This window comes from Glycine max, chromosome 10, assembly GCF_000004515.6.
Source record: "Glycine max cultivar Williams 82 chromosome 10, Glycine_max_v4.0, whole genome shotgun sequence".
NCBI classification, from domain to species: Eukaryota; Viridiplantae; Streptophyta; class Magnoliopsida; order Fabales; family Fabaceae; genus Glycine; species Glycine max.
Genome location: NC_038246.2, coordinates 50380116 through 50392384, shown reverse-complemented (window position 1 = coordinate 50392384; position 12269 = coordinate 50380116). Strand labels below are relative to the sequence as shown.

The window sequence follows — 12269 nt, the reverse complement described above, 5'->3', positions numbered from 1 at the left end:
GAACCCTGCTAAACTGAAACAATATGTGTTAAACAAGCTTGAGAATATGCCAAGAGATGTTAGATACTACATAGAAAAAATAGAACTAGATGCCTTCCTATCATCTCCACTGAGACATAGGCATCCCTGGGAGCTGATGTTTGGGAATATTAGTAAAGACAATGTTTGTGTTGGTGGAGATGCTTTCCACCCCATGACTGGGGACCTTGGCCAGGGAGGGTGCTGTGCCTTTGAAGATGGGGTTGTTTTAGCCAGGTGCCTAGCTGAGGCCTTCTCTAAACATATCAAGCAGAAGGATGAAGAATAGGACCAATTCAAAAGAATTGAGGGAAGCTTGAAGAAATATGCAAAGGAGAGAAGATGGAGAAGCATTGATGTCATTGTTACATCTTATATGGCGGGTTCTATTCGGGAGGCTGAGTCCATATTTGTCACCTTTTTGAGGGACAACATTTTGGCTGCATTCTTAACTAGCCAATTGTTCAAGAAGTCAAGTTATGACTGTGGTAAACTAAATAATAGTAACTCTTAGTGACACAATTATCTTGTAAGATTCTCAGTCCATCAGTGTTGTGTTGCCTTTCATCTTGCCATGTGAATGAACTTCAAGTCCTTGTTATTCTTTTTATGTCAGATTATAACTTCTCATTGTTATCTGATGTTGATTGGTAAAGCTGCATATATATAAGGACAAAATTGTCATATTATAACCATCCTCAGAATTATACCATTTACGGCTTCCTTTGAGAAAGTTAAAAGGAGCTGTTTGTAAAGTGGGGAGGAGGAAGGAGTTTCTGTTCTACCATGGATGTCATTGTCAGCAATGACAGAAGATTTATCTAAACAAAAAGATACAATACAAGCTGGTTGAGAATTTGCCACATGTAACTTTTCAGTTTCCACTTCCTTTTTCTTCCAAACTTGTGTTGTCTAACTTAGGTTGCTCACCAAGAAGGGTAAATACCTAATTTATTACTTAAAAAAATCACTGAAATCCAATTTAGATTTTGAAGAAAATTAAACAGTTAAATATTTCTGTTATTTTTTACTCCAGTACAAGATTAGTCTCTAAAAACGTGAATCATGTAATCATTTAGTTACTTATAATATCATTAATAATCCAAATTAGTTTTTTTTAATGTTAATTAGAAATGAATACAAATACTTATCATACTATTATAATGTTGAGGGGTTAAAGGATTAGTTAATCAAAGTGGTCTAGCACTGATAGTTGTTAGATGTGATACTATAATGTTTAAAAAATATTAAAATATTTTCTAGCAAAAACGAGTGAATATAAGATATAACTAATAAAGCTTACCACCATACAATGTCCACTAGCCAAACTATAAAAAGACAACTGTGATGAGTGGCAAAAATAAAAACTGTGCACGATACAATTATTTGTAAGAATTTAATGCCTATGTATTATTAGAACAAAAACTTCTATATTTTTAATTGATTAAAAATTGGTGTTGATATGATTTTTAATATGTTTATACAATTTTCAATACATTTTTTTTATTAACAAGACATATTATTAGTTAATTATAGTTTATAAGTTTTTAGTTAATTTTAGATTCTTATCTTTTCTGTTTGAGGATCAAATATTTATTAAAAGTTAGAAATGGAGAGTATAAAAATGAATTTTTTTATTAAAGTATTGAGATTAATAAATAAGCTGCAAATGCAAACATTATAGGAGTGTATAATAGTTTTTAAGCAATTAAGATTAAGTTTATTTACTAAAATACCTCAATTTTCATCCAACAAAAATATAAATTATAAATTAGCTGAAATAACTTATGAAACGTACTTTTATTGTACTCACTAACAATAAATTCAAATAAGATTTGCAAATAGAAAGCTCCTAAATCCTTTTCAATAATTAAATTCAAACATCTTAAGAGTAAAATAAAAATGTTATTTCACTAGACGAGCTCACCACATGATTTCATTTGCCTCAGTTAAAAACCAAATCAGATTAAACACCTAACCAGAAGAAAAAAAAGACTTATCAAATGCATGCAATTAACATTAAAAATAAGTATTAGACTTATATTTAGAAACATCTAACAATTTTTCTACCTATAAATTATTTTTTGAATAAAAAAAAGAAGGGAGAATGGGAGGGAAGTTCATCCCAAGTGTTACTCGTAAGTCACACATGAGCTATTTTTCTTGTCAAGCAAAGCAAGGATATCCAACTCAACTCAAATTCTATCTTGTGAACTGAAATATATATTTTTTTGGCCGTTACTGCTCGGGATAGGTAGTAGCTACATACGTGATACGTATGTAGCATATAAGATGTGATGTAATGTGACGTATTCCATGACGACATCCGATGATAATGCTCGGATTCGGAGGATTTAACATTAACATTTGCAGCTTCCTTAATTAGTTTCCCGAAATAAGGTCACATCTTACGTATGTCTTTCATCATCAAATTGAATTATGACTTCCTCATCTTCTTTTTCCAACTATATATATAAACATTGGTTTGCATGTGAAAATATATATACTTAAGTACTTAGCTGGATCACTCAATCCTAATATTTTATATTCCAATTAAAATAGTGAGAGTACTAGAAGGTAGTGAGATCGCATAGGGAATAATGGAAACAGAAGTGGTTGAAGATATTGTGATTGTGGGAGCTGGAATTGCTGGCCTTACAACATCCTTAGGACTTCACAAGTACCATAATTTTCTCTCAAACTATTTATCCATATGATTATTTATTAATTAACGTAATTTAATTAAGCTAGTATTTGATATTGGTTCTCGTAGGTTGGGTATCAGAAGTTTGGTGCTAGAATCTTCAGACACTTTGAGGGTCACTGGGTTTGCTTTGTCAATATGGGAAAATGCTTGGAAGGCATTGGATACTGTTGGTGTTGGAGACTTCCTCCGCCACCAACATCTCCAGCTCAATGGGTACACAGCCAAGTGTTTTTAACTTCAATATTATTATTTTTTTGGATAAAATGCGTTTTAGATTTTCTAATATTTGATGAAAATTGGGTTTGATTCCAGTGTTTTGAAAATAATGATTTTGGCCTTTCTACTATTAGAATAGGGCGGTTTTGTCCTTGACCCTTTTAGTTCATTTTAACTTAATGAGGAACGAAATCTGCCACATTTTAGAAATACAAAGAAGAAAAATGTAAGTACTAAAATTTATGTAGATTTTTAAATTAAAAGATAAGTTGCATGTATATTGAAAATTAAATTTTTATCAGTAAGGTTTATGTGATTTAAATGTAAAGTAAAAGATTATATTTTGCTAGATGAAGATTATTTGAATAGATTCATTAGAAGTTGTTTTTATTTCAACTTTCAAGAGAACTTATTTGTTATAATTGGTGACAATCTTCACTATAAATAGAGAAGATAATTAGTGAAGAAATAACACACATGTAGAGAAAGTGCGTGAGAAGAGAAGAAATTGTGAAACAAAGTCACTTTGTTGAGAGAAAAGTGTTTTTATGTGAGAGTATTATCATTTTTTGTAACCATTGAATGAGGTACTCGGATTTGCAGAGTAATACACTATTACACTATTTGAGATGAATTACAATCTTGTAATCATTTTTGTGATAGTGAAATATTTTTTGAGATGATTCCGTATATGTAGACGAGATGTGTCAAATTACATTAAATTTTTGTGTTTGTTATTATTTCTTTTTACAGTGCAATCTTTTTTTCTACGGTATAATCTTTATTGTATTCTCAGGATCCTTTGTATGTATGAGTAATTTTATTTGTGGAAGCTTGATTACCCAACAATTTATCCTTTTTTTTTCTATTATTTGGTGAAATTTTATACTAGTCTTGTTAATAAAAGAAGACAATTCAAATTATTTAGGATGTTGTTGGCTAACCAACTTGATTATCAATGAAACTAAACCAGTGGAATTGGAGTGCAGGATTGTCACTACTTCATTGGTTACAGGGCAACAAACATCAGATATGCCTTTCACAGAAACAGGAAATCAGCAGTAAGTGCACTCTATGAATAAAATTCACCCTAATCATGCAAGAATTGAATTAGTGTGTGCACATGTTTCAATTTGAGTTTAAAACTAACTTATTAGATTATATTCTTGCTATGTTGGGTGGTTTTTTTTGTGTGATGCAGAAGAAACCGTGAAATTCGTTGTGTTAAAAGGAAGTTACTGTTGGAAGCTCTTGCCAATGAACTTCCAAGTGACACCATCAGATACTTGTCAAAGGTTGTTGCTATTGAGGAATCTGGCTTCTACAAGATTGTTCATCTTGCTGATGGCACAACCATCAAAACCAAGGTAAACAATATGTGTGACATGGTATGAGAAATAAGCAAAAATCTTTTATATATAAGAAGCAAACAACTTCTACTATGAGTCCAAGTTAGTAACTTCAATTGATACATGGATGTTTGCAATTGAAAAAGGTATTGATCGGGTGTGATGGAGTGAACTCCATAGTAGCAAAGTGGCTAGGCTTCAAGAATGCCTCTTTTACAGGGAGATATGCAATTAGGGGTTGTGCAGAGGTTCAAAGCAATCACGGGTTAGAACCCAGGTTCATGCAGTTCTTTGGCAAAGGTTTTAGAGCTGGTGTTATTCCTTGTGATGGAAACGTTGTTTACTGGTTTTTCACTTGGACACCCAACAACCAAGGTAATTTTTCATAAATAGAACTTTTTGATTGTGGAAACTTCAATTGCAAAAAATAGCATTCGTTCACTATGCCTATTATCTTATAACACTTAGATGCTTACCTTTACCACATTTAGAGCATGTTTGGGAATCCGTTATAAAAATTACTTTGAGATAAAAGTAATTTTGTCAATAGATTAAGATCCTTTTGCATTCATTTTGTTTTTTTCTGTTGGATTTGCATTGGAATGCGTACCACAGCATTTCCAAATGCAAACCAAACATGTAATTACTTGTCCACTTTTCTTGGCTTGCAGACAAAGAGCTAGAAGAGAACCCTGCCAAACTGAAAGAACATGTGCTAAACAAGCTTGAGAATATGCCAAGTGATGTTAGATACTACATAGAAAAAACCGAAATCGATGCCTTCCAATTAGCTCCATTGAGATATAGACACCCTTGGGAGCTGATGTTTGGGAATATTAGTAAAGGCAATATTTGTGTTGGTGGAGATGCTTTCCACCCCATGACTCCAGACCTTGGCCAGGGAGGGTGCTGTGCCTTAGAAGATGGGATTGTTTTAGCCAGGTGCCTAGCTGCGGCCTTCTCCAAACATATCAAAGAGAAGGATGAAGAGGACCAATTCAAAAGGATTGAGGGAAGCTTGAAGAAATATGCAAAGGAGAGAAGATGGAGAAGCATTGATGTCATTGCTACAGCTTATATGGTGGGTTCTATTCAGCAGGCTGAGTCCAAATTGGTTACCTTTTTGAGGGACAACATTTTGGCTGCATTCTTAGCTAGTCAATTGTTCAAGAAGTCGGGTTATGATTGTGGAAAACTAAATAATAGTAACTCTTAGTGACACAGTTATCTTGTAAGATGCTCGGTCCGTCAGTGTTGTGTTGCCTTTCATTTGGCCATTTTAATGAATTTCTAGTCCTTGTTATACTTTTTATGTCAATTTTTTTTCCTCGTTGTTATTTGAAGTTGATTGGTAAAGGTGCACTTATAAGACTATAGTCAAAGATCCCGTCATATCTAATCAATGGTGCTAACTGCTAAGGGTGTAAGAATAAATCAGAAAAATGACAAGGCTTATCTCAACATAGTAACCTTTGAGGAGATTAATGAAAATCTGTGATATGATACTTATAAATAAAATATAAATGTGAGGTGAAGTCTTGTGTAAAAATTAAAAATTAAAAGGTTAAATATTATATAAGTAAGAAAAAGACGTATAATATAAAACATGCAACAAGAGAAAATACAAATGCATTTCTCAAGATCTCATCCAAAAAATATTTCCTAACAAAGCACCCAAAAATCTGGAGTTTGGTGTAAACATACGACCCATTCTTGGTGGCATCATATATCCATGCAGCAAGGTCCAACAATATAAGAAGAAACATAATAATGGCTAGGAAAACATTGTCATTTGTAAAGAATTCATCTAACATTTTCTTCACACATGAATATTCGCTCCCTTGGATTAGTGCATAACACTGTTAAACGACAATAAACCATGTTTTGTAAGTGTGTTTGGGTGAGTGTTTGTAAAATTTAGTGCAGATTTTTCAACTTAACACAAGTTACTTTTTATCGCTTCTAGTCAAATTACTGAACAATAACTAACATTTTTTTTTTACTAAAATCATATTTGATAGAAGGCAAATTTTTTTATGATATTTCCTAGTATTAAATCAAACACACACTAAGTGCATGTTTTAGTTTACATTAGATAATTTAAAAGTCACTTTGAAATATCAGCTAATGTGATTGTAAGTCAAAATGTTCACATGTTCTTCTAAAAAAATAAGTAAATATTCACGTGTTTGGATTTAGGTTGGAGAATTAATTTTTAGTTTAAAAAGAAATTTTACCTGCAACAATTTTAGATAATTTTTTGTCAGATATTTTTTATATATATTTTTGTAAATAAGCCAAATTTTATTAAAACCAAAATTGCAGCGTAAAAAAACAACAACAAACAAAACAGTACACGACCCCAACACCTATAACATAGATTGATCCCCCACAAATGAGTGATACTATGTTGCTATTTACACCGTTTTTTTTCTCGCACCGCCAGCCTTTTTATTAAACATCAAGAATTTCATCTTAAGCAACCAGTAAAAGAACGTATGCATTCTCCATATTTATTGATACAAATGCAAACTACAATTGGGGGCATATGGTTCAAATTAAATTCAGTAATAAACATAAGTCTCAAATCAGTTTGATATATCACTAATGCAAAATTGATTTCTCATCCAAATATTAAATCTCGAACCACTCAAGAATAACCTTATTGATTATCTTAGTGTGGATGATGAAATATTATAAATTTCTGAGGTTATGATCATATAACATTAATGAGGAGTTGATGCCCTTATCTAATTTTGTTAATCTTCAATCCAGTAAAGGGAAATCGAACTAAAAAAACAATAACAATTATCATCGTGTTCAATGACTCAATCATTCAAAATGTACAAATGTAGATAAGGTTGTCTTGGCTTTACAACAAATGATTAAAGCCCTCGATCAGTTTCTAATTTCATCCATAAAATATAGTAATTGTTTTATTTTCAATAAAATTTGGGAAAAAGTGCACTGCGACATTCTACATCTCGTACTGAATAGTGAATACAAAAAAAAAAAAAAAAGAATAAAAAACCCCTAATAATTAATTTCATGAATGGGAACAAAAATAAAATTAAAAACAACAATCATAAGATTCATGTAAACTCTGGTACTAATTGATTGGAAAATGAAAAAAATAATAGCATTACTATATATATATATTATAGTATGTTAATTTAGAGCACAACTGAGCTAAAATAAGAGCACAATATGTAATTGAGAGAGATAAAATATTGATAAGATTTCATGTTGCCGATGGCAATTGAACTAAACTTTTAGAGCACAATTCTACCTACCTACCGCCACTAAAGTAAAAGAAACTTTAGCAATGTTACATGTTTAACTTGCACAAGAAATAAAAATATTTAAAATCAATTTTCAATCTAATTGCGACAGCACCTAAAATAAGAGGTCATATATGAAACTGCATAATACAGGTTGCAATCAAGATAAACCTGAGCTTTTTTTGTGAATGATTATAAACGTGAAAGTAAAGATACGATACGAGATCAGAGAGAAAAAGATACATATGAGCGTGAAACACATGGGTACAGTATTTTTAGTTAAATTTAATAATAGGATACGCACGCACGCACGGTCAAGAAATCGCATGTAATTTACGGACAGTGATAAACATGTATACCTAATATTATGTGTGGCTAATGAATTAAATAATAGTAAAGGAATCAAATTGAAGAAAAGTTTTCTTAATATTCTTTTATTTTATCACCTAATTTAAAAAAATATTTTTTGAATTTTCTTATATTAATCTATCCTTTTTTCTGATTTCTCTGTCTTTCTTCTATTTTAATAAAGAAAATTAAAAGGAAAAAATCAAGTTAGAGAAAAAAATAAAACTTACAGATTTTTCTCTTAAAAAAATAAGACTTATAATTAAGGGTAAATAGTGATTTTGATCCTTAAATTTATTAAACACTAAAAGTTAAATACCTAAAAAATGAAAAATTAAGTTAAATTGACATGCTTATGTGATATTTCTAATGATGAAATGAGGGTACAATTATGATATATCATCTTATCGTAGTCATGTGTCTATTTAATAATTTATTTTTTTAGTTTTTAAACTTAATAACTTACTAATATTTTGTTCATTAAATTTAACACATTCTATCATTTTTGTCTCTAAAATAATTTTTAAATTTTTAATTAAGTCTCATGTTGTATAAATTATTAGAATAGACATTACAATATTCTTACTTTGATGATTCTTTATGCAATTTTACTATTTAAATTATACTATAAATGTGAAATTAATTTATGATCTTTACATTGAAATAATGAATCCTAAATCCAGGACATTTCTAACAAGATTTTATAAAATTTTAAATAAGATCTTTTATGTAAATTAAATTATTATTTTATATGTTATTAATATGTGTAAAATGTTAGATTAATTAATAAATTAATTTATTTTATGGGATAATGTTAAGGACCAAAAGACACTTCAAAAAATTAACAATCACAGAAGGAAAGAAGAAAAATGAAAGTGTTAAATTTTCATACATACTCTTTCAATGGTTTAAGTGTATTACATCTTATTCCTATTTTTTCTCCTTCAATATTTGAAGTTTTCACATTATTATTCCATAATTAAGTATCAGAAGATATGATTAATTATAAGTTAAAAATATAATTATTTTATTATATTTTCAATAGAGAAGTTAATTATGGTTTATCATGTTCAAGTACATAATATATACACATACAAAATTGAGTATAAAATATAATTCAACCATTATACTAGTCACATTGAAATATACAAAATAAAAAAATAATAAAAGATGAAAAACTAAAAATATTTAATTTTGCCTTAAATTTTGATTGAATAAAATAATTTATTTTTTATTTTTTTACTTTTAATTTTCTCCTTAATTAAATAAATACACTGACTTTTTAAAATAAATAATTTGTTAGTATCTATATATTTATATAATATATATTTTTAATTTAATTCTTATGAAAAAAATTTAATTTTCAATTTAATTATACTATCTTTTGTCGTTGTTATACTATTATTTGTTAGAATTTTAATTTAATAAATTATAATAAATAAATTAACAGTAATTTTAAGTATAAAATATAATATTTTTTATTTCTATATTTGATAATTGTTTTTTATTTAATTTTTATGATGATAAATAATTGTTCACTATAAAAAAATCATTTATTATTATCATGCTAATAATTTATATATAATGTAAGATTTAATTAAAAATTAAAATACTTTAGGAAACAAAATGATAATATGTAGTTAAATTATAATAAAAATATTGATAAATAATTAAGTTCAGTCAGGATTAAAATAACAATAAATTATTAAATTAAAAGCGAAAGTTAAAAAATAAATTTTTTTAAATGTAGATGAAATTTTAATTTTCTATTTTTTAGGGACATAACAACGAAAAGTGAATATTTACTCTATAATTAATCAGCAACGTTACACAGAGGTCGCTGACTAATTAAATCCTTTGACATTGTGAACTAAAATAGCCCCATCACTGGAAAATAATTGTTTGACAGAGGAAAGTGATGACTTTACACTAATATCTGAATTTTAAATTAAGAAACTAGCGTAACATTATCATGAATTATTTTGATTCCATGCAAAAAAGAATCTAGCTAGTTTGTCTGTCGTATGTAATTGGGGCTGCGCTTCGATTTATTATTGGCATGTTTTGTCCTGTCATCAGTAGCTTCTTCTTATATCATACCACTCAGATGAAAAATTACACGTTTTTTATTATTTGGATTTTTTTTTAAATTATCAAATTGAAATATTTTTTAAATTAATTCTCATTTAATGATAAGTCCTAAAAATAATTTTCACTTTGTAAATAGAAGTCATAAATATTTATACAATTTCTAGTTGTAAGACCAAATCTTCTAACAAATTTGTTGGAAAGTTGTAACTGTTTTATGATTTATCCATAAACGAAAAATAATTCAAAAAATATATCCACTTGTTAATTTCAAAACAAATTTACCCCCAAATGATAATAAAAAAGTAAAAAAATTACGTAGTTAAATTCCTCAGTTATAACTTACTTGCACTGAAGTATATATTGAAAAGTTTGTTCAGCTATCTAACATAAAAATTAGTTACTTGCACTGAAGAATTACAAAAAGGATAGATGGAGTTTCAATTCATTCACTGGAACTTACTACTGCAATACTGCTTATATGTTGAATTGGTCTAAGTTATTCCAGCAATATCTGCCTAAGTAGGTCAATGTTTGCCAGCAAAAATAGAAAAATAATAGTCACCAGAAGAATACTAAAAAAATTAACTTATAACATTCAACAGTCTACGACATTTATTAATTGGCAGAAGAAATTCACTGGAGCTCAACATATATTTAATTTATTCTAATGGAAAAGTATACAATCCTACCAAGATATCTTTTATTAGAAAAAATTACAACTTACAAAATAACCAAGATAACAAAAGATAGATGTACATATCATGAAATAATATGAGCTGGTTGACTTAAAAAAAAAAAAGAAGATAGATGTACATACTCCATGATGAAAAACATAACTTATTTTGTTAAATCAGTTTTTTTTGTTACTAAAAGGATATAGTCCAAAACTATGATTTTTTAAAAAAATTGAAATTTATAATTATTTATTTTAATTCTCTAAATTTAGTGGTTTATTATTATTATTATTATATTTTAACTTATTCTAATATTATTACTTAAGTCAGTTTTCACAAATCACCACACAAGGCCTTTTTCGGTATAGTGAGAACTTAAGCAACAAGACAAAAAGAAAATTGACTAAACATAAATCAAGTCCCGTCCTAGAGCAGCCAAGGCATACTTTAAGGTCTCTGACTTTAAAATCAAAATTAAAATTAAAATATGTATACAGATTATTATTAGAGTAATTATTTTTGTTTGGGATTTGGTTTGACATGACATTCAGATATTTTTTTATTTTCTATTTTTTTATAAAATATTTTATGTTGTTTTTATTATCTTCCTTCTAAATAGGTTAAATGCCACTTTTGTTTTTATTTTATATTTTAGTATTTTTTATTTTCATCATTTATGTTTTCAAATAATTTTATTTTTATATTTTTTTCTATTTTTTAAAATAATGAATTTAAATTAGTATTAACTAAAAATTACCAGGACCTTTATTTTATTTTAAAAATGTAAACCATTAAAAAATGTCATCTTCAACCCAAAAGGTCTACCATATATGCATCCATAAAAATGCTACAATTCATAGTTCAAAAACTCGGTCCGACCTGATCGGTCAGATCAGTCCAATCGAGACTCATTGACATAATCAGATCAATTTGATTATTGAACCGGCCATATATATATTTGGTTCGAGATGATCTGGTCAGACCCGATCGGATTGAGATAAATCTGATGACCTAAGCTAGTTTTTAAAACTCATTTCGTGTAAAAAGAAAACAAAAAAAAATGCTCCAAAATATTCCAAAAAAAAATTCAAAACTTGTGTAATTGTTTTATTGAATTATTATTTTTTGACTTGTGTTATAACTTTAATACTTCAATTGTTATTTTAGATTTTGAAGTATAAATTATTTTTTCTTAATCAAATAATGTTAATTATATATATATATATATATATATATATATGTATATATATATATTAGATATATATAATTTTAAATTTTTTAATTTATAGTGGATTAAATCAAATCAATTTGTGACTCAAGGATTGAACCACTAACTCAATCAGATCATCGATTGGACTGGATTTAATATAACTTTGCTACAATTGTGGTGTTATGCCATAAACATTCTTCATCATATCAAAGTTAAAATCTCTCTTCTCGATTACCAAATTAAGAACAATAACAAGACCAAAAATGGGTGCATGAATTGAGAGAGAAGAAACACCGGAAGTGTAAAATTCGGTTGGCCTGTCAACCTTTTTCTTTAAAAAAATTTGAAAGCATTTAACCATTTCATTTTCCATAA

At 28.2% G+C, this 12269-nt stretch overlaps 1 protein-coding gene across 1 annotated transcript; it reads left to right on the top strand.

Annotated features, from left to right (window-relative positions):
• The first annotated feature begins 2517 nt into the window (after positions 1–2517).
• LOC100789314 (monooxygenase 2) lies at positions 2518–5595 on the top strand. Its single transcript, XM_003536670.5, has 6 exons — positions 2518–2698; positions 2792–2938; positions 3931–4002; positions 4143–4308; positions 4437–4665; positions 4962–5595. The coding sequence occupies exons 1-6, from the start codon at positions 2619–2621 to the stop codon at positions 5504–5506; spliced, it is 1239 nt and encodes a 412-aa protein (XP_003536718.1). The 5' UTR covers positions 2518–2618; the 3' UTR covers positions 5507–5595.
• The last annotated feature ends 6674 nt before the right edge of the window (positions 5596–12269 follow it).

Coding starts and splice junctions, on each gene's coding strand:
- LOC100789314 (XM_003536670.5), top strand. CDS start 2,619: ATGGAAACAGAAGTGGTTGAAGATATTGTGATTGTGGGAGCTGGAATT. Junction 2,699..2,791: donor ACATCCTTAGGACTTCACAA/GTACCATAATTT, acceptor TGGTTCTCGTAG/GTTGGGTATCAGAAGTTTGG. Junction 4,309..4,436: donor GCACAACCATCAAAACCAAG/GTAAACAATATG, acceptor CAATTGAAAAAG/GTATTGATCGGGTGTGATGG.